This window comes from Nicotiana tomentosiformis, chromosome 9, assembly GCF_000390325.3.
Source record: "Nicotiana tomentosiformis chromosome 9, ASM39032v3, whole genome shotgun sequence".
Lineage (NCBI taxonomy): Eukaryota > Viridiplantae > Streptophyta > Magnoliopsida > Solanales > Solanaceae > Nicotiana > Nicotiana tomentosiformis.
The window spans coordinates 39900731-39923385 of NC_090820.1; the positions used below are offsets into that span (position 1 = coordinate 39900731).

Here is a 22655-nt window from a genome sequence, read left to right on the forward strand (position 1 = left end):
TACTTTGAAATGTTGCAGCTTTCATTCTCCAGATATAATTTCATCGCAGGCATCAAATTTTTTTGGTTTAAAGCTTTCCTAATCCTTGTGAAAGATTTAAATCAAGCAGTCAGGGCATCTGTTTTGGGTACATAGGGCCATAGGTTCGCCACCCAAGATATTGGTTTTAAGCTCCTGCGGGTGACTTTTTTGTCTTGATTGATCAACGCTAGTGAACATAGACGGAATTGCTATTGAGTCTTCGGACTTATCTCAGATCTTTACCTTTCACATTTGAATTTCTCCTAATTTGAATTCCTCTCCTATGTTCTCAAAAACTTCGTAAAGCGTACTCTTAGCAGAATCTAAATAGCTAGCAGTTAGAAAAAATGACACTTACATTCATGGAATTTAACGCTCGTTTTTTCTGGTTTCTGTTGTGGTTACCGATCTATTGTCTCTGAGCCGAGGGTCTCCTGGAAATAGTCTTTCTATCCCTCCGGGGTAGGGTAAGGTCTGTGTACATTCTACCTTTTCTAGACCCTATTAGTGAGATTCTATCGGGTGGTTGTTGTTTGTTGTTGTTGCTTATAGTGCCTATGAAAATTCTCGAAGTACGTTGACTTTGAAAGTTACAACTCACATTGCCAATGTTTTACCTAGTTGCTTTCGGACTTGTTCTTTCCAAGGGAGATATTGGCTCTAGTAAATGTAGTAACGCGAAGTGAGACCTAACTTAGCTAGTGAAGATGAAAATATTGGTTAATGGTTAACTGATAAAGCAACCGTATTCGCAATAATTTTCAAGGAAACACTACTTTGATTATAAGTGGGCGTTTGGACATAAGAATTGTAAAATTCTAAAATAGGGGGGAAAGTTTTTCAAGTGAAAATGGTATATGAAATTTAGAGTTGTGTTTGAACATGAATATAATTTTGGGTTGTTTTTGAAGTTTTGTGGGTGATTTGAGTGAAAATTTTGAAAAATAACTTTTAGGAGTTTTTCAAATTTTTGAAGATTTTCAAAATATATCTTCAAGTGAAAATTGAAAATTTTATGAATAAACGTTGATTTCGAAAAAAAGTAAAAATATTTTTTAAAAAAAGGAAAAATTTCTTATTTCCAAACTGGCTCTAAGTACTATGTATTAAATGGAAGAAATGGGTTACAAAATTGTATAATTTGAACATAAGATTAAGCAGGTGGTATTGAACATAAGATCTTGTTCGTGTTGAGTACTTCAGTAAAGAAACCGTACTAAGAAAACCTACTATCTGGAGTTTTATTCATTTTGTATGTACATGTACTCGTCTACTTCTTCCACAGCATCTAATGAACAAAATAATCGAACTATGACAATGTACAAGATCAACTACTCGAACGCTGGAATTGTTAAGAAAAAAATAGAACAAAATTGAAAGGCTGACAGTTGTCCTTTAAGATATATATATATCTATCTATCTATATAATAAAAGAGGGTATGAGTTGGCATCTCTTTGGCCAGCATTTGTACTTATCTTTTTTGTCAATTTTTTGCCTTTTCTCAAGTCTTAAATGATAAGTTATCCCATTATTCCCATCCCAGAAATTCAACCATCTCTTTGTTTTTCATTCCGAAACGTCACCTTCTTTTTTAAGCCTCTTAATCACGGCTCTTTACCTTCCTCTTTTTCCATTCACATGTAAATTTCTTCTTTCTTATGTTTTACAACGCCTTTATCTCCTAATCTTCCTCCCACTCGCTAGACCTAGAATTCTTCTTCTTTTTTCTTGGAGAAGAAGAAGAACACGAAATCAATTAAGGGATAAGTCTAACTGCGGTCATTCAGAAAGGTCTATTACAGATGGAAACGGTAATCTACAAACTCATAAAAATGAGTAAGAAAAATATTTACTCTTTTTTTCTTCCAATTACAACTTATGTTATTCAATATAAAAGATTGTGTTTTCGAATGTTAAAGTGATGATATAAATGGGGGTTCTGCAATAGAAGTAGTCCATGTGATGTGTTTAATGTAAGGATTCGTTACTTCTTAATTTCTGTACTAAAGGGTGTAACTAATTTAGTGTGCATATTTGTAGACAATGATACTGTTTACTCGAAAAATCGGATAAAGTTAAATTTGAGTATGGTTCTAAAGATATATGATATAATTTGATACAAACTGTATAGAGAAATAATAATATCTATATTCTTGACTATGAGAATGAGAATAGTGAGCAAGAAGAATGAATAAAATAAAGTAAAACGAGCACAAGGGGATATCTTTCAATATGAGAAGTGATCTTTGTTACAGTGTGTCCGCTTTATGCTTACAAGGATTCCTCCTTTTATAGTAGATGGATCCTACTTTATTCATAATAATAAAAATATATAGTGGAGAACCCATGATGAATTGTCTCTTACTCGATTCCCGCCAAAATTCTCTCCCTTAGTGCGGTTGTAACGGCTCTTGTCTGCGAGCTCGATACTGGCTCGAACTCGTTATTGGGTCGAGCCTTCGGATTTGGCTTGAGTTCGACCTTCGGGGTGGATGTAACGCATTTCCGACCACCCTCACGTTGCCTTACGGATCGATTTGGTCATGGGATCGATAATAGTATCGAGCCGACTCCTCGATCAGTCTTTGGAACTCGAGGCTCGTTTGTACCGTCTTCGGAACTCATCCCAAAATCCCACTCCGGTTGCTTACCATTAGAACTCGATCGAACGTAGGAAGACCAAATCTATTTCGACCATATACAGATAGTTCCCTCGTTTCTCAGGAAGGATGTGGTGAGAATCGATATGATTTTCGACGGTTCGATCGGGTTATGAGCTGACGTTTTCACGGGGCTCAATCATGACGTATGTGATAGATGTCCCATCGATTTAGTCTTTCAAGGTATTTAATGCATGTCAGACGGTGGTCGTCCACTGTTGATACTGAACCGCCACGATGTAAGCCTATAAATAACCCCTCCATCTAACATTTACCACTTTTACGTCTTCACTCTTCCAAGTTTTCTTACCCTCTCTCTATATTTCGCCGCTTGCAGAGCAATCTACACCAGCGTTTGGCATCATCAAATTTTCATCTTTCTTTGTCTTTCTTTCTCTCATATCAATGGCCAAAATTTCGAAAACTGTACCTCAGAAGGAGAAAGCTTCTTCTTCACGGCCGTACGACGACAAGGCACCGGTGGAGCTACCTACCTATGAGTATGTTCCCGGCCCGTGTACTCTAAAGATCGATTTTAAGGTTGAGAATCCTTCATCTGTTCTGGGTCGATGTGAGCATGTGTCGATGTACATGTGCTCGATAACGGAGGGTCATCTCGAGGATGTGAGGAAAGACTGCAACTGGGGTTCCGAGGTTATGTTGCAAATTCCCTCTCCCGAAGAGAGCGTCATCACTCATGTGGAGAGGTTTTTAAGTGTTTACACTTAGTCCTTCATGTTGGGTCCCATCGATCCGGTGATCATTGATTTTTGCAAAAGATATCAGGTCACCCTTGGTCAAATTCATCCTTCTCTATGGCGTATAGTAACCTTACTTCGCTTATTCTCCAACAAGGCCGGGGGGCTAGATTTTTCCCTGAATCACCTCATACGATTGTATCGTCCTCAAATCTTTCGATGACTAATCAAGCTTCATCGTCGGCCATCGAAGGCTTTAATGTTGAGCATCGACGAAGACAAGGATCGGGGTTGGATGGGCCGTTATATCCGGGTGAGGACCCGTGACCTCATTCCGGAAGAGAAGATGTCGTTCCCCAAGGAATGGAATTTCGATAGTAAGTGGTTTTCATAAGACGTTGCTTTTCGTATCTTTTTTCGGTTTTATCTGATGTCTTTCTCCGATATACAGCTGCCCCTTGGATGCCACAAGCGGTACCCGACCTCGAGGATTGGGTTCGGAAGTTAGCCTCGACTTTCTCTTATGCCAAACACGCTTGGCGTGATTTGGAAAAAGGTAGATGGGAGGCCAAGAATCATGGTAAGGGTCACTTCTCGTTTCTTCGAAATATGTTTTTTATGCTCCATTCGTTACCGATTTCCTTTCATGCAGGTGTAACCAAGGATGCCGTTTTGAGGCCTTCGAGTGGTGAGGAAGGAACTAAGTCCCTGGCCCCGGAACCGGGGAGAGATAAGAAGCGAAAAGCTGTCTCTCGGTCAGAGGACCCCAAGCCCAAAACTCGAAGGGTGAGGAGGAAAGCAATCTCTCTTTCGATGGACTCAGTCCAACGACTGAGAGAAGAAGAAGAAGAAGAAGAAGAAGAAGAAGAAGAAGAAGAAGAAGAAGAAAAAGATGATGCCTCGGCTTTGGCGATCCGATCTGCGAAAGCTATCGAGGTCGCCAGACCTTCTGAGCCGATGGCGGTTGTACCGGTTGGGGTCAGTTCCGGTACCCCGAGTCTCGATCAGAGTGTCCCGAGCGATTTGCTTGGGACTATGATAGTAGGTCATTTCCCTTCTCTTCCAACCTTTTTCTGAGGAGCCGTTAAAGGAAGCTCGAGAATTGAAGACCCCCGATATGGGCGGAGGCTCTAGTGTATAGGGCCCTTTTCGGGATTGTTTTACTGGAGTCGATAATGCCTCCGACATTGGTGACGCTTCTCTTCTCCTAGAAGAGGCCCAACGTTTCATTTCTCGGGTAATGATTTTACTGTACTTGGTTTCTTCGTTCTTTTCCAAACTTTGACTTGTGTTTTTTCCCTACTGTGCAGGCCATTAGCAGGTTTTGAGTCTACCTCAGCCAGTGTGAGGTCGAGCTTCAGAAGGTCTCGTGGGAGAGAGATGCCCTGCGGCTTCTTTGCAGCCAAAAGGACGAGGCTATAAAGGACCTCCAAGCATATTTGGCTAAGGCTCGTGAAGAAGAGGCCGAACTAGATAAGCAGGTGAGCCTCGTTCTGTTAGACTATGGGTTTGACCCAACTGTGAAAGTTAACCCTTCGTTATCTCAGCTGTAGCAAAAGGTTGAAAAGATCGGGTTACTTCGGGAAAAAGTCGATCAAATCAAGGCTGAATGTAACCGGTGGAAGGAGACTATCGACCGCCTGGCTGCGGAAAAAGAAACCATCTTGGCCAAATTGTTATTGGCCGATGTTCAGCTTCGAAGCGTCAAGCAAAAGGGTTCGGCTCTGTCTAAGAGGATCGAAGAGCTTGAAACACGGCTTGCTGAGGCCAAGGTGGAGGTTGAGTCATCGAAAGTAATGGCGGATAACTCCATTGTCGTGTATCGGGGTGATGTCGAGGCTGCTCAGATGGAGGCACGAGAGGCGGCGGATACTGCTGACACTCGAGCATATTGGGTTGTCGAACTTGCTAAGTGTCGGTCTCAGAGGGAGACCCTCGAGGAGATACACGCTCGAGGTTTCGACCTTGCTGAAGAGATAAAAAAGGCTAAAGAGCTCGAAGCTGAAGCTGAAGCCTTGGCTTCTGATAGCGATGATGATGATGATAATGGTAGCAATAGCGGGTCCGAAGATGGGGGGAGCCCGGTGGAGAAGAGACCGCTCTCGATGATAATCCAGAAGCTTAGCCCTTAGCTTCTTCTATGTTGCATTTATTTATGTAAACCACCCTTGTATATATATCTATACAAATATCTTTTTCTTTTACTGCCTTGCTTTGTAAAGATTTTATTTATGCCTTGCAGATGTTTTTATGAGTATTTAGGTGATTTCATCGAATTCGATCTTCGTAGCCTTTAATTTGAGTAAGTGACTGTTTCGAACTCGAACTCAGAATAACTTAGCATGTAGGCCTTTTATGACCGAGTGATGATTACTCGAGCTCGAAGTAAGATAGCCTTTAGGCTTTAGTTTGATTGAGTGATTGTTTCGAACTCAAACTGAGAATATCTTAGCCCGTAGGCCTTTTATGACCGAGTGAGTGATTACTCGAACTCGAAGTAAGATAGCCCTTAGGCTTTAATTTGAGTGAGTGATTGTTTCGAACTCGAAGTAAGATAACCCTTAGGCTTTAATTTGAGTGAGTGATTGTTTCGAACTCGAACTCAGAATATCTCAGCCCGTAGGCTTTTTATGACCGAGTGAGTGATTTCTCGAACTCGAAGTAAGATAACCCTTAGGCTTTAATTTGAGTGAGTGATTGTTTCGAACTCAAACTCAGAATATCTCAGCCCGTAGGCTTTTTATGACCGAGTGAGTGATTGCTCGAACTCGAAGTAAGATAGCCCTTAAGCTTTAATTTGAGTGAGTGATTGTTTCGAACTTGAACTCAGAATATGTCAGCCCGTAGGCTTTTTATGACCGAGTGAGTGACTGCTCGAACTCGAAGTAAGATAGCCCTTAAGATTTTATTTAAGTGAGTGATTGTTTCAAATTCGAAATCAGAATATCTCAGCCCGTAGGCTTTTTATGACCGAGTGAGTGATTGCTCGAACTCGAAGTAAGGTAGCCCTTAGGCTTTAATTTGAGTGAGTGATTGTTTCGAACTCGAACTCAGAATATCTCAGCTCGTAGGATTTTTATGACCGAGGGGTGATTGCTCGAACTCGATCAAACGTGCGGAGGCTGAAATCTATTTCGACCGTATACAGATAGGATAATCCCGTTTGAATCATGAAGCAGAAAAATCTTTTCAAAGTGTGAGATATCTGAAAAAGAAGTTCTCCTTTATAAGTCATTACACATATGTTTGTATCTTGTGCCAGAGTTCGAGCGAAACTACGTGGGCATGGTTCATTTTGATCATTTGGCCCTTACACTTTTCTCTATTGAGCCCCTGTTTGTCATGAATTTGATATGGAACAACATTCTTGTGCCAAACTTTGATTTATTCTCTTGGTAGCCCCCAGTATTCGAGGTTGATTATGAAGGAGCCTCGGATACTATTGATTTGTCCCCGGGTAGCACATAGTTATTGTCTCGTTAAAAACCTCGTCGGAAAAACCCATTCGGGATAAAAGTCGAAATTGAAGGAAAAAGAGTACAATGCGTGCTTTGAAACCAGAGGTCTTGATGTTTTTCGTCGAATTCCTGCAATGAGTTAGTGTCGAATGTACGTATATAGACGATAGAGGAGGAAATCATACCTTAACAGTAATATCGTTTGAGAAGCGATATGTTCCAATTGTTTGGTAACAGTTTTCCATCCGTTGCTCCAAGTTTATAAGATCCTTTCCCGACTCTATCGAGGACTTGATAGGGTCCTTCCCAATTTTGGCCGAGCTTCCCTTCATTAGGATCTTGAGTGTTTACGGTGATCTTCCTTAGGACCAAGTCCCCGGCCTTGAAGTGGCGGAGGTTGGTTCTTCTGTTGTAGTACCTTTCGATTCATTGTTTTTGTGCAGCCATTCGAACCAGTGCCGCCTCTCATTTTTCATCTAATAGTTCGAGGCTAGTATTCATTGCCTCGTAGTTTGATTCTTCCGATGTATGTCGGAACCTTGCGCTTGGTTCCCCGACTTCGACCGGAATTAGGGCTTCAGATCCATACACTAGGGAAAATGGGGTTGCTCCTGTACTGGATTTAGATGTTGTCCGATATGTCCAAAGGACTTCCGGCAAAAATTTTCTCCACTTTCCTTTAGCTTCGTTCAATCTTTTCTTTATGTTTTGGATGATAATCTTGTTCGTTGATTCAGCCTGTCCGTTCCTGCTAGGATGATATGGTGTAGACAGTATTCTTTTTATTTTATGGTCATCGAGGAATTTCATCACTCTGCCGCCGATAAACTGTCTACCATTGTCGCATGTTATTTCTGTTGGTATCCCAAATCGACACACGATGTGGTCCCAGATGAAATCTATAACCTCTTTCTCTCTTACCTTTTCGAACGCATGTGCTTCAACCCATTTAGAGAAATAGTGAGTTATAAACAAAATGAATTTAGCTTTACCCGGGATCGATGGTAGAGGGCCGACGATATTCATTCCCCATTTCATCAATGGCCATGAAGAGATGACTGAATGAAGCTGCTCTCCCGGTTGATGGATGATTGGTCCAAACCTTTGACATTTATAGCATCTTCGAACGAACTCCTTAGTATCCTTTTCCATGCTATCCCAGTAGTATCCTGCTCTGATGATTTTACGAATTAGTGGTTCGGCGCCAGAGTGGTTTCCACAAGTGCCTTCATGGACCTCCCGTAAAACATAATCGGTGTCCCCTGGCCCTAAGCACACTGCCAGTGGTCCGTCGAACGTTCTTCTGTACAACGTTCCATCTTCAACCAATGTGAATCGAGCAACTTTAGTTTGTAGAACTCTAGATTCTTTAGAGCCCGATGGGAGTTTTCCATTTTTTAAGTATTCAACGTACTTTTTCCTCCAATCCCAGGTTAAGCTTGTGGAATTTATTTTGGCGTTCCCACCCTCGATTATAGATCTCCAGAGTTGAACGACAATCCCCGAGTCGATCTTATCCTCTTCGACCGATGACCCCAGATTTGCGAGTTCGTCGGCCTCACTGTTTTGTTCTCGAGGTACATGTTGTAGGGTCAATTCTTTGAAATGGTGTAGAGTTATCTGTAGTTTGTCCAAATACCTCTGCATCCTTTCTTCTCGAACCTCGAAAGTTTTGTTCACTTGGTTTACCGCTAACAAAGAGTCATATTTGGCTTCGATGACTTCTTCTCCCAAACTTTTAGCTAGCTCGAGACCTGCAATCATATCCTCGTACTCGGCCTCATTGTTAGTTAATCTAGTAGTTTTGATGGATTGCCTAATAACGCCACATGTGGGAGGATTTAGTATGATGCCAAGCCCGGAGCCCTTCACATTTGAAGCACCATATGTGTAGAGGGTCCAAACCCCCGTCGATGTACCCGATTTTAACAAGAGTTCCTTTTCAACTTTGGGTACAAGGGTTGGTGTGAAGTCGGCAAGAATTTGGGACTTGATGGCCGTCTGAGGCTGATATTCAATATCGTACCCACTGAGCTCGACGACCCATTTGGCCAGTCGGCCCGATGGCTCGGGCTTGTGCAAAATGTTTTGAAGTGGGTAAGTGGTTAAAATGCATACGGGGTGACATTGAAAGTATGATCTTAAATTTCTAGATGTGCTTATTAATGCAAGCGCCAGTTTCTCTAAGTGTGGGTATCTAATCTCTGTCTCTCCTAAGGTTCGACTTACATAATAAACAGGAAACTACGCACCTTGCTCTTCTCGAACTAGGACACCACTCACAGCGATTTTCGATACTGCCAAGTATAGGTAAAGCTTCTCATCTGCCTTCGGAGTGTGAAGTAATGGTGGGCTCGATAGGTAACGCTTCAGTTGTTCTAGTGCCTGTTGGCATTCCGAGGTCCAGGTGAAATCGTTCTTCTTTCTGAGTAGAGAGAAGAATCTGTAGCTTCGATCTGACGACCTTGAAATGAATCGGCCTAAGGCAGTTATCCGTTCGGTCAGCCTTTGCACTGCTTTCACATTATCCACGATGGTGATGTATTCGATGACTTTGATTTTGTCGGAGTTGATCTCGATCCCCCTATTCGACACCATGAAGCCGAGGAACATGCCCGATCCGACCCCGAAAGCACATTTTTCGAGGTTGAGCTTCATGTTGTATTTTCTTAGAATTTTGAACGTTTCCTGCAAATGAGCCAAATGGTCCTCTGCGCGGAGGGACTTAACTAGCATGTCATCAATGTAAACTTCCATTGATTTACCTATTTATTCTTTGAACATTTTATTCGCTAGGCGTTGGTACGTAGCCCCTGCATTTTTTAGCCCGAACGACATTACAATATAACAATAGGTTCCATACTTAGTGAAAAACGAAGTTTTTTCTTGGTCCTCCGGGTCCATGCTAATTTGATTGTACCCAGAGTAGGCGTCGAGAAAAGTGAGGATCTCGTGGCCGGCCGTGGCGTCGATCAAGCGATTCATGCTAGGCAGTAGAAAGGAATCTTTGGGGCATGCTTTGTTTAGATTTTTATAATCTACACACATTCTAAGTTTGTTCCCTTTCTTGGGGACTATAACCATATTGGCCAACCATTCGGGATATTTTCACTTCTCGAATTGACCCTATTTTGAGAAGTTTAGTTACCTCATCTCTTACAAATGAGTGTTTCACCTCGGATTGGGGTTTTCTTTTTTGCTTCACCGGTTTGAACCTAGGGTCCAACCTCTGCAGGTGCATTGTTATTGATGGTGGGATCCCCGCCATGTCTAAATGGGACCAAGCAAAACAATCTATGTTATTAATAAGAAATTGAATGAGTTTTTCTCTGAGTTCGGGGGTCAACCCCGTACCTAGGTATACCTTTTTCTCGGGTAGATGTTCGATTAATATAACCGGCTCCAGTTCTTCGATCGTCGACTTGGTGGCGTCAGAGTCGTCGGGGACGATGAGATCTCGAGGTGTCAGAAATTCTTCCTTGTTATCATCTATTTCCTGTTTCACCAATTCGGTCAAGACCGGTTGCTGTGATTGCTATTTGGTTCCTCGCATATTTTTTATGCTCGACCTTTCTGAGGCCGACGACGTTGGTATCGATGTTATCTTATCGATCGCAAATATTTCCTTCGCAGCATTTTGCTCCCCGTACACTGTCTTCACGCCGTCCGACGTATAAAATTTCATTACTTGGTGTAGAGTCGAATGTACTACCCTCATATTCTGGATCCATGGTCTTCGATCGTCGACTTGGTGGTGTCAGAGTCGTCGGGGACGATGAGATCTCGAGGTGTCAGAAATTCTTCCTTGTTATCATCTATTTCCTGTTTCACCAATTCGGTCAAGACCGGTTGCTGTGATTGCTATTTGGTTCCTCGCCTATTTTTTATGCTCGACCTTTCTGAGGCCGACGACGTTGGTATCGATGTTATCTTATCGACCGCAAATATTTCCTTCGCAGCATGTTGCTCCCCGTACACTGTCTTCACGCCGTCCGACGTATAAAATTTCATTACTTGGTGTAGAGTCGAAGGTACTACCCTCATATTGTGGATCCATGGTCTTCTGAGTAGGGAATTGTACCTCATATCGCCTTCGATTACGTTGGAACTTGGTCTTTGGACGGTTCCAGCCACATTTATTGGCAGGATAATTTCCCCTTTAGTTGTTTCACTGGCCATATTGAAGCAGTTTAAGACCCGAGCTGCGGGCACGACTTGATTTTGTAAATCGAGCTTCTCCACTGCCCAAGATCGGATGATATTTGCAGAGATACCTGGATCCACTAAGACGCGCTTAATTTGAATTTTATGTAATAGGATCGAAATTACCAGAGCGTCGCTGTGAGGGTGAGAGATGCTTTCGACTTCTTCGATTCCGAATGATAAAGTGCCCTCGGGTGCATAACCTCGGGTTTATTTTTCCCCTGTGGCCGGTATCTTGCCGTATTTGAGAACAGATTCCTGTGGAATATCGACCCCACCGACGATCATGTGAATGATATGCAAAGGTTCCTCCTGTTTATCTCCTTTGCCGGCATCCCTTTCTCTGAAGTGATTCTTAGCTCGGTCACTGAGCAACTCTCGAAGGTGGCCCTCATTGAATAAGTGGGCTACCTCTTCTCTCAACTGTCTGCATTCCTCAGTCCTGTGGCCATGCGTACCATGATATTTGCACATCGAATTCGGGTTCCTTTGGGAAGGGTCGGTTTGCATGGGTCTGGGCCACCTAGTATCTTTGATTCTTCCGATCGCCGATACAATGCCCGATGCGTCGACACTGAAATTATACTCAGATAGCCGAGGTGCCTCTATAGGATCGGCATATTTATCAAAGCCACTCTTGCTCATAAGCCCCCGAGAATTGTGCCCTCGATCACTCCTTCGATTGTTCCGAGCGGTATTGCGTGTTGAACTGTTGTTCATCCGATCTGCGACGTATGGTTGATATCGGTCTCTGTTCGACCTTTTCTCTCTGTCGATCTCCCTTTGGTTTTTAATAGCTGTCCTGTTCTGATGCATGGATCTAGACAGAGCTCCCAACTGGTCATCTTCGACCCTAATGTTCGACTGATATCGGTTGTGTATATCTGCCCAAGTTATTGCCGGATACTCGATCAAATTTTGCTTCAGTGGGCATGATGCTATTGAACTTTGCTCGTTCAACCCTTGGGTGAAAGCTTGGACGGCCCAATCGTCTGTGACCGGTGGCAACTCCATGCGTTACATTTGAAATCGGGATACGAATTCCCTCAACATTTTATTACCCCTTTGCTTTACTTTGAAGAGGTTTGATTTCCTTGTTACAACCTTTATGGCACCAGCATGTGTCTTTACGAACGAATCTGCTAACATAGCAAAACAATTGATGGAATTTGGTGGCAGATTGTGATACCAAATCATTGCTCCCTTCGAGAGGGTCTCCCCGAACTTTTTCAACAATACAGATTCGTTCTCATCGTCCTCCAAATCGTTACCCTTGATGGCATATGTGTAAGAGGTGACGTGTTCGTTGCGATCGGTCGTACCGTTATATTTGGGAATTTCGGGCATACGAAATTTTTTGGGGATTGGTTTTGGAGCCGCACTCGAGGGAAAAGGCTTTTGTATGAATTTTTTCGAATCCAGCCCTTTTATCATTGGTAGAGCTCCCGGGATCTGATCGACCCTGGCATTGTATGTTTTCACTCTCTTATTGTTGGCTTCGACTCGTTTTGTGAGTTTCTCGAGTAATTTAGTAATTTCGGGAGTGGTCCCCGATTCTTGCTCGTTTGACTTCACTATGCGGGCTCCGTTCTGGGGGTGATTTCTCGAAGCGGATTGGGATCTGGCCTACTTTGTATATGAGTTTGGCTCTGCAACTGATCTATCGCTACTTGTTGGGCTTGTAACATCTCGAAGATCATACGTAAGCTGACTCCGATTTCCTCCACGTTATGGGTGTCTCGAGCTACGGATCGAGTACCGCCCTAAATACTTTTTTCCGGTTCGGAATGTTGGTTCACCTCAAGAGTCACTTGCGAATTGATATCTAGTGGTACTTCGGCTCGAATTTCAGGTACTTCGATTCGAGCTTCAGTGCCATCGTCAAGTGGCCTTCCGGCCCCGAGTACCAAGTTATTGGTTTCATCTTGAAGGCTGGCTTCGTGGTCGATAGGTAAAGCCATTGCTGATTCGAAGTTGTAAACTGGTGTGTATTGCAGATTTATATTAAACAATCATTGTTATCCTTAGCCCCACGGTGGGCGCCAAACTATTTATCTAAAAAATCGGATAAAGTTAAATTTGAGTATAGTTCTAAAGATATGTGATATAATTTGATACAAACCGTATAGAGAAATAGTAATATCTATGTTCTTGACTATGAGAATGAGAATAATGAGCAAGAAGAATGAATAAGGTAAAGTAAAACGAGCACAAGGGGATATCTTTCAATATGAGAAGTGATCTTTGTTACAGTGTGTCTGCCTTATGCTTACAAGGATTCCCCCTTTTATAGTAGAGGGATCCTACTTTATTCACAATAAAAAAAATATATAGTGGAGAACCCATGATGAATTGTCTCTTCCTCGATTCCCGCCAAGATTCTCTCTCTTAGTGCGGTTGTAACAGCTCTTGTCTGCGAGCTCGATACTGGCTCGAACTCGTTATTGGGTCGAGCCTTCAGATTTGGCTTGAGTTCGACCTTCGGGGTGGATGTAGCGCATTTCTGACCACCCTCACGTTTCCTTACGGATCGATTTGGTCATGGGCTCGATAATAGTATCGAGCCGACTGCTCGATCAGTCTTTGGAACTCGAGGCTCGTTTGTACTGCCTTTGGAACTCATCCCAAAATCCCACTCCAGTTGCTTACCATTCGAACTTGATCGAACGTAGCAAGGCCGAAATCTATTTCGACCGTATACAGATACTATTTTTATCAGAGAACATGCCTTCACATAGTAACGAAGACTTGGATCAGTAATTGAAGAATGGTTTGCTGGTTGTTCAAACTATTCTAAGATGCATTTGAGCCCTAAGGATATCCTTCTCCTTTGTTTCTAAACTAGCAGAATCGTGGGAGTTGTCAACTAAGAAAGACCAGAAGTCCATGCGAGCCGATACTTTATCTGTTATCCTGACGTCCTGTATGTAGGGTTGTTCGGGAATCTTATTAAAAATGGGAGCGTATGGATTAATTCGAATCAATCAATTTTCAACGCCCTTACGAGGTAGTGATGAGTTAAACTACTTATGTTGGCATGGAAGTCAGTCCGATAAACTGATTCCATTCTGCTACTAAGGTTCCAAACCTTCCCCTAAAGAAGATAAATATTCTTTCTAAAGAAGATGAATAACCTAATGGAGAAAAACTAATAGAGGCGTAGATATCCTTAGGGCTCTATTAGTTTTTCTCCGTTAGGTTGTTCATCTTCTTTAGAGAGAATATTTATCTTCTTTAGAATTGAGGACCATTCTGACCAACTATTTAATTGAAAAACAGTAAATTATCTGAGTACTCTAACTAATATTCTGAGTTTCTTTATTATGTCAGGTAGCAAAACATAAATGCAAACCCCTCTAAAAATGGCCTACTTTGTTGTCTATCCATTTGCTTTTATTAAACCATGCGGTGCGATGTGACTCTTAAAGTCATTAATTAACAGATACACACTTCACAATCAAAGTCAAGGCAAAATAGTGTATATCCTTCTATTTTGTATATCTACATCAGCATTCTCTGGCAAGCCTGGCGTTGGGAAGGCCACAATACATACTGAAGGACGAAAAAGCAGTATTACTGCTATTATGAGAACAAAAGTTTACTTTGTTTATTATCGCCTCTTTGCTATGCTGCTCCATTTCTTTTGTGGGAATATTTTATGTTATTGCGACAGGTTATAAAAAGAGACGTGGACCGAGCATAACAGAAATGGAAATGGACTTTACTCCATTTGAATAGAGTTGATTTTGTTCCATCTAGATATGGAAATGTAAAGCATTGTCCCAATTTTTACTCTAAAGTATTTTACTCTTTGACTTGTCATATTGTAGTGATGAAGCTTGCTAATATAGTATTCATATATTTGCTTTCTTTTTCTTTTTTCCCTTTTTCAACTTTTTGTATCCCTACAAGTATATATAATTACTTCATATAAACTTAGCTTGTGATATTAAGTATTAGTGACGTGCATAAAGATTTTTACAGCTTCATCTTCTATTTTTTTAGATATAGGATATCTTTTTCTACATTATATTTTTTTCATTGTTCATAGAAGTTTGTTTCATTTATTGTTCATAGAATATTTTTTCATTTAAACAACGGTGCCTTCTGTAAAGGATTTAACCAAATCTCACAATGGTTTCTATGGAATTATATGCTTTGAGTTCATCTAAATACGAAAAGATTGTCATGTAATAAAAATGGCAATGAATTACAAGAGAGACCGAGAGATAGAAAGAGAGATTAATATTTTCTTGGAAAGTTTATAAAATGTGAAAGTAACAATTGAGTTTAGGACGGGATGTATTACTACTATCATACCTTTTTTTAGCGTAAAGCTTATCCTCTTTTAAGAAATGAACGTGCTTTGACACAGAAATTTTTTGTATTTGTATGTAATGCATGAAAATTGTATCTCTTCTATCTCAATTACAAGATTATATGATATATTTACTATTTTTCTATGACCGCGCAAAGACTTGCTAGTTGCTTGTATAATGTTTGGGAAAATACAGCCAAGTCCCTTCAGAATCCAACAAAACCCAAGTATACTACAAATTAACGTGCAAATCTAGTCAACAAGCTACTATTAGTTTTGGCTCAAGATGTGTTGAAAAATTTAATAAATAAGTAGAAACAATAATTTCGAATCCACTAAATTTACATAGAATGTTATGGAGTTCTTAATCTGAATCCATTAAGTTGAAATCTCGAATCCGCATTTGACTTAAGGAGAGTCCTTTTTATTTGAAAGCTTACCCGGCTCGAACTCTTGACGTAGTGGCATGAAAGTGAAGAAAAATGGCCGGTTGAGTTGACGAGTTTATAGAACATGAGAAATGTCAGAAAAATCATTCTCTTTCACGAATTGTCAATTATGATGATTCTGGTAACTCCTCTGAGGATTCATCTCTCTTCTATAAGCTTTAAAGAGATCAACTCCTAAGAAAGCATTAAGCAAGTTCATCCCAACCATACCAAAAAGTGCAAGGGGAAACTCCACACCACCCTTGTCAAACTTAGAAGCATCTCTAATCAACTTCACAGTGATGAGAACATGACATCCAACTCTTGCTACAACAAAACTCGTCAAATTAAGAACCCATTCTACCTTCACAAAATTACTATTCGAATCACGAAAACCAGCCATTCGCCGCACTTTACGCAAATGTAAAAACACAGAATGCAGCTCACAAATTAGAGTCAGAATAAGGTAATTAATCGTCACATTTTTATACAAGGCAAGTGTGAAGCAGACAAGTAGCAACAAATGATGCACTAAAATGGAAGGGCTAGTATATAGATTATAAATAAGCATATCTAATTGGTCATAAGCAAAATAACCACATGAAAAGCACAAAGCTGGATATGCATATGGCCAAGTGTGCTCAACAAGTTGTGAGTGCTCAAATATCTTACTAGTTACGTCACTTGATGACGTCATAATTATCCATTGATTGGCTAAAATGAAGAGTACCGAAACAGAGGTAGTGGAGGAGTGGAGGAGAGATACCGAGGTGTTAACGAAGAGTGGATTACTACGAGAGGATGGGAAATTGCGGACGACCCAATTGGCTGATTGGTAGAATATGAAACCCGCAACGATTGGAAGCAGTTCGGTGCGGTTGTTGAATACTATAAAGAATAACACTGAGACAACCCACATGAGAAGTGTGGCCATGAAAAATGCACCAATTCCCCTCACCATTTCTAGATCTCAAAATTTGTTTCTTCTCTCTATCTTTAAGTGGTATCTTTAGAATTACAGAGGCGTGGAGAGATGGGGACCATCAATTTCTTTCCATTTGGGAGTTGTAAGGCTTTTGGAACCCATATCTGTCTGTGGGTCTAGGAAGGTAAAGTTGGGTCTGAGCCTCCAATAGGCTTCTTTACCGTGGATCTTTTGCAAATACCCCCGCCACAAACTATTTAGGAAATTTTATTTACTATAACAAAGGTGGCACACATCCTTTTTTCCTTCTTTTTTTCCGAGGAGATAGGGAATAGAGAGTTTTTTCAATTTAAGTGACATTATTCGAAATGAAATTATTTATTTAATTCAGAGTCGCCACTTGAAATAATTTATGGTGTTCCAAGTCACCGGTTTATTTTAGAATCCCAAATCGAGGAAATTTGACTCTTATTTTTGGTCCGCGAACACAGAAGACCGGGTAAGGAATTCTGTTAACGTGGGAGAAAGTGTGAGGCACTCCCGAGTTCCGTGATTTTAGCACGGTCGCTTAACAATTAATACTTGGCGTAATTATCTTATTTATTACGTGTTTTAAACCTATTGTGCATTTTTGTCTTTTACCGCTTTTTAATATTTATGAAATTTATTTGAACAAGTCGCGATGTCGCACACTTGTTGTTTTGGTACACATTGCAAACCGCACCACGTGAAACGCACCCGCGATTTACAACATATTTATTTTTATTATTATTTGAAATTATGGTCAAGTCGCGTGAACCGCGCACTTGAATTGAGGTTTACATATCATGACTATGCCACATGAACCGTACTCATAGTCACGATGATTTATTATTAATCGCGCCTAAATCAAGCTACGGAGTTCCAATATTATTCAATTACTAATTTTGACATTATTGTAAGGTCATGAGGTATGTATATTGTTATGGAGGAAATGAAGTAAACTAATTATGGAAAAAGTTGGCTAGCTTGTGAATATTTATTTATTTTTGGTCATGTGCAACAATTAGCCCATAAATACGCTAGGGAAGTCCAATTAATGTCTTACACCGATCATGACCCAACCTAATCTCTTTAAATTTTACTGCTAACCAATATTTGAAATTAGACTAAATTTATGGCAGGAAAAGATAGTTAGTCACTAAGATAGGAGATCAAAATGAAACTAAAGCATGCTAAAATGAAAAGCCATTACTTCATTGAATAAACAAGAAAAGTAACGAATTGATACATATTCATCAATAAAATTAACCATATGAACTACTAAAAAGGACAATAAATTAATCTTAACAAATACTCATCATGAGAACAAATTAATCTTAGCACACTCAGATGCGAACTCGATCATATCATACTCAAAGTTAAATGAAAACAGAGTAACCCAAAACATTAATGAGAAAAACAAAATAGAAAGAGAAGTGAACCTTTGTATTGATGATTGTGGATTTAAATTACAACCACTCAATGATCAGATAGCTCTCAGCTGGACCCTTCGGACCACAGAAAACTCGAGCGGCAAATCTCAACTTGCAACCTTAATCGACTTTGCAAAACTGACGATTTAGTGCCTATTTTTGGAGGGTTTTTTTGGGGGGGAGGGGGGAGGGGTTAATGATGGCTCAAAAGTGGTCAAGGGCTGGTGGTTTTGGGGTGGTGAAGCTGCTGGAATTTTCGAAAGAAAGCCGAAGAAAGAATGACACGAATAGAAATTTCCTTATCCTAGAAGAAGAAAAATATTTTTTTTCTTAATTCCTTCCTCCTTATTTTTTCCTTTCTCTCTCTCCTTTTTTTTCATCACATTTCTCTTCTATTTATAGAAACTAATTTCGGAATTTTCAGATTTTTATTTTTATTTATTTTTTATTTTTAATTAAAAAGAATTTTCACTTCCCATTTTTCTTATTTTAAAAAACAAAATAATTCCCCACTTTCCTTTACTTTTACTTTTCAATTTTATATTTCTACTTTTTCTATTTTTTAATTCCCATCCGAAATTTGTTTTAAAATAATAATAATAATTAATTTTTATTTATTTTCGTTTTTTAATTCATTTTATTTAAAAATAAAGATAAAAATAATAATAATAGTAATAATTGTCCTTTTAAATTATTAATAATTTATATATATATATATATATATATATATATATATAAGTGTAACAAAGCTAAAAAATATATATTAAATTCTAAAAATATTTACATAGTAGAAGGTGATAAAAATTTAAATATAGTCAAAAATTAGGTACTCACAGCTGCCCCTCTTTGATTGGAAACATGAAGAGTTTTCAGGAAAAGATTAGGTGAGCCACGTGACTAATTTTGTGACCAAACCATTATTCAAAAGAAAAAGAAATAAAAGATAGGGTGCAACCGAGTCCTGGTTTTGGACAACCTACATATCCCAAGTTATAGGGGAATCAGGTCGCGTGTAGTTCAAGGAGAATGGTGGAATGATGAGTTGAGGAGTCGAGTTAGGTTTCGTCGAGGCTCCGGTCCGCGGTCCTGCCATTATATCAAAATAAAAAAAAGAAACTAAATAAGCCTATCAGTTATGAGTTACAAGATTCCTATCTATGAGTCTTCAGAAACTTGATCGTGAGTCTTGACTGATTCTTCATGCAGACTCTGATCTAAACCTTGATGCTCGCTAGTTGTAGGTTCTAGTTCATTGTTCTATAACTTCTTCTAATCAAAACGGGACTCCAATGCTCGTGGATTCAGTCATGTCTTAGCATTCCACATCTTTTCAATTGCTTTTGCATTTTGGATTCACTTATTTTTTTCTTTTCTTTTATTCTGAATTGAGACTTCTTCTTTTGGTCATCTCGAACCCTGTGCCTCGAGGTAAAACCAACTCAGACACCAAAACAAACAATCGAAGGAAATTTTTCTACCCCAGTTTGCACTAGAAAAATTTCGTGAGTTATTGTAACAAAATTCTAAACTACTTCTTTATTGAAAGCAATAAAAGGTCGGGAGTGGTGTACCCTAAAAATGTCATTTTTTTTGGATTGTGTTCTTTTATTGTCAAAAGGATATCTCAACTAAGGATTGGTGTACCTTATATTGGAAAAATGTGGCCGAATGAGATACCCTATATTGACAAAGATATCGGGAAATGGTGTACCCTGCATTTAAGATCAAATCAACTAGGGAGTGGAGACCCTATGTTGGAAAAAGCGACTAGGTAGTGGAGACCCTATGTCGAAAATAAAATCAACTAGGAAATGGAGACCCTATGTTGGAAAAGACGACTAGGGAGTGGAGACCCTATGTCTACAATAACATCAACTAGGGAGTGGAAACCCTATGTTACAAAAGCGAATAGGGAGTGGAGACCCTATGTCTAAAAACATCAACTAGGCAGTGGAGACCCCATGTTGGAAAAGAAACTAGGGAGTGGAGACCCTATGTCTAAAAATCATCAACTAGGGAGTGGGGACCCTATGTCTAAAATATCAATCAACTAGGGAGTGGATACCCTATGTTGGAAAAGCGACTAGAGAGTGGAAACCCTATGTCCAAAATAAAATTAACTAGGGAGTGGAAACCCTATGTTGGAAAAGGTGACTAGGGAGTGGAGACCCTATGTCTAAAAATAAAATCAACTAGGGAGTGAAGACCCTATGTTGGAAAAGAGACGAGGGAGTGGAGACCCTATGTCTAAAAATCATCAACTAGGGAGTGGAGACCCTATGTTGGAAAAGCATCAACTAGGGAGTGGAGACCCTATGTTGGAAAATAGACTAGGGAGTTGAGACCCTATGTATAAAATATCAATCAACTATGGAGTGGATACCCTATGTTGGAAAAGCAACTAGGGAGTGGATACCCTATGTCTAAAATAAAATCAACTAGGGAGTGGAGACCCTATGTTGGAAAAGGCGACTATGGAGTGGAGACCCTATGTCTAAAAATAAAATCAACTAGGGAGTGGAGACCCTATGTTGGAAAAGCGACTAGGGAGTGGAGACCCTATGTCTAAAAATCATCAACTAATGAGTGGAGACCCTATGTTGGAAAAGCGACTAGGGAGTGGAGACCCTATGTCTAAAAACATCAACTAGGGAGTGGAGACCCTATGTCGGAAAAGCAGACTAGGGAATGGAGACCCTATGTCTAAAAACATCAATTAGGGAGTGGAGACCCTATGTTGGAAAAAAGACTAGGGAGTGGAGACCCTATGTCTAAAAACTATCAACTAGGGAGTGGAGACCCTATGTTGGAAAATCATCAACTAGGGAGTGCATACCCTATGTTGGAAAAGAGACTAGGGAGTGGAAACCCTATATCTAAAAATATCAACTAGGGAGTGAAGATCCTATGTTAGAAAATCATCAACTAGGGAGTGGAGACCCATGTCTAAAAATATTAACTAGGGAGTGGAGACCCTATGTCTAAAAACATCAACTAGGGAGTGGAGACCCTATGTCGGAAATGCAGACTAGGGAATGGAGACCCTATGTCTAAAAACATCAACTAGGGAGTGGAGACCCTATGTTGGAAAAGAGACTAGGGAGTGGAGACCCTATGTCTAAAAATTATCAACTAGGGAGTGGAGACCCTATGTTGGAAAATCATCAACTAGGGAGTGCATACCCTATGTTGAAAAAGAGACTAGGGAGTGGAGACCCTATATCTAAAAATATCAACTAGGGAGTGAAGATCCTATGTTAGAAAATCATCAACTAGGGAGTGGAGACCCATGTCTAAAAACATCAACTAGGGAGTGGAGACCCTATGTCTAAAAACATCAACTAGGGAGTGGAGACTCTATGTTAGAAAAGAGACTAGGAAGTGGAGACTATATGTCTTAAATAAAATCAACTAGGGAGTGGAGACCCTATGTCTAAAGTAAAATCAACTAGGGAGTGGAGACCCTATGTTGGAAAACGACTATGGAGTGGAGACCCTATGTCTAATATAAAATCAACTAGGGAGTGGAGACCCTATATTGGAAAAGCGACTAGGGAGTGGAGACCCTATGTCTAAAAATCATCAACTAATGAGTGGAGACCCTATGTTGGAAAAGAGACTAGGGAATGGAGACCCTATGTCTAAAAACATCAACTAGGGAATGGAGACCCTATGTCGGAAAAGCAGACTAGGGAATGGAGACCCTATGTCTAAAAACATCAGCTAGGGAGTGGAGACTCTATGTTGGAAAAGAGACTAGGGAGTGGAGAACATATGTCTAAAAATTATCAACTAGGGAGTGGAGACCCTATGTTGGAAAATTATCAACTAGGGAGTGGAGACCCTATGTTGGAAAAGAGACTAGGGAGTGGAGACCCTATATCTAAAAATATCAACTAGGGAGTGGAGACCCTATGCTAGAAAATCATCAACTAGGGAGTGGAGACCCATGCCTAAAAACATCAACTAGGGAGTGAAGACCCTATGTCTAAAAATACCAACTAGGGAGTGGAGACCCTATGTTGGAAAAGAGACTAGGGAGTGGAGACCCTATGTCTAAAATAAAATCAACTAGGGAGTGGAGACCCTATGTTGGAAAACGACTATGGAGTGGAGACCCTATGTCTAAAATAAAATCAACTAGGGAGTGGAGACCCTATGTTGGAAAAGCGACTAGGGAGTGGAGACCCTATGTCTAAAAATCATCAACTAGGGAGTGGAGACCCTATGTTGGAAAACACAGCTAGGGATTGGAGACCCTATACTACCATGTTTTTTTTTCTTTCTTTTTAATTTAATATATATATTTTCTAAGATAATGAGTAAAATGCGGGAAAGAGTTTGGAGAAGACTTCCCTTTTGCAGTAGTTGCTGCAAAACTGTTTTTATCCTTTGCGTAATTTCGTTTTGGTTGCACCTGCTTCTTGCAAGGTTGCTTTTGGATTACACCTGTTTCCCTATTTTTTTTTCAAACAAAGAACAATTTGTC

The 22655-nt window shown here is 40.2% G+C and overlaps 1 protein-coding gene and 1 long non-coding RNA gene across 4 annotated transcripts; one reads left to right on the forward strand and one right to left on the reverse strand.

The window, feature by feature from the left end:
- The first annotated feature begins 1480 nt into the window (after nt 1-1480).
- LOC117277233 (uncharacterized) lies at nt 1481-14911 on the forward strand. 3 transcript variants are annotated; one of them, XR_011411322.1, is made up of 3 exons: nt 1481-1833; nt 4691-4861; nt 4928-14911. It is a non-coding gene; the product is annotated as an uncharacterized lncRNA (long non-coding RNA). The 3 variants fall into 3 exon arrangements; XR_011411320.1 differs by having other exon boundaries at nt 4691-14911; XR_011411321.1 differs by lacking the exon at nt 4691-4861 and having other exon boundaries at nt 14372-14911.
- A 639-nt stretch (nt 14912-15550) lies between these two features.
- Nucleotides 15551-16962, reverse strand: LOC104098266 (uncharacterized). The gene has a single exon (XM_009604956.4). The coding sequence runs from the start codon at nt 16746-16748 to the stop codon at nt 15912-15914; it is 837 nt and encodes a 278-aa protein (XP_009603251.1). The 5' UTR covers nt 16749-16962; the 3' UTR covers nt 15551-15911.
- Between the last annotated feature and the right edge of the window lie 5693 nt (nt 16963-22655).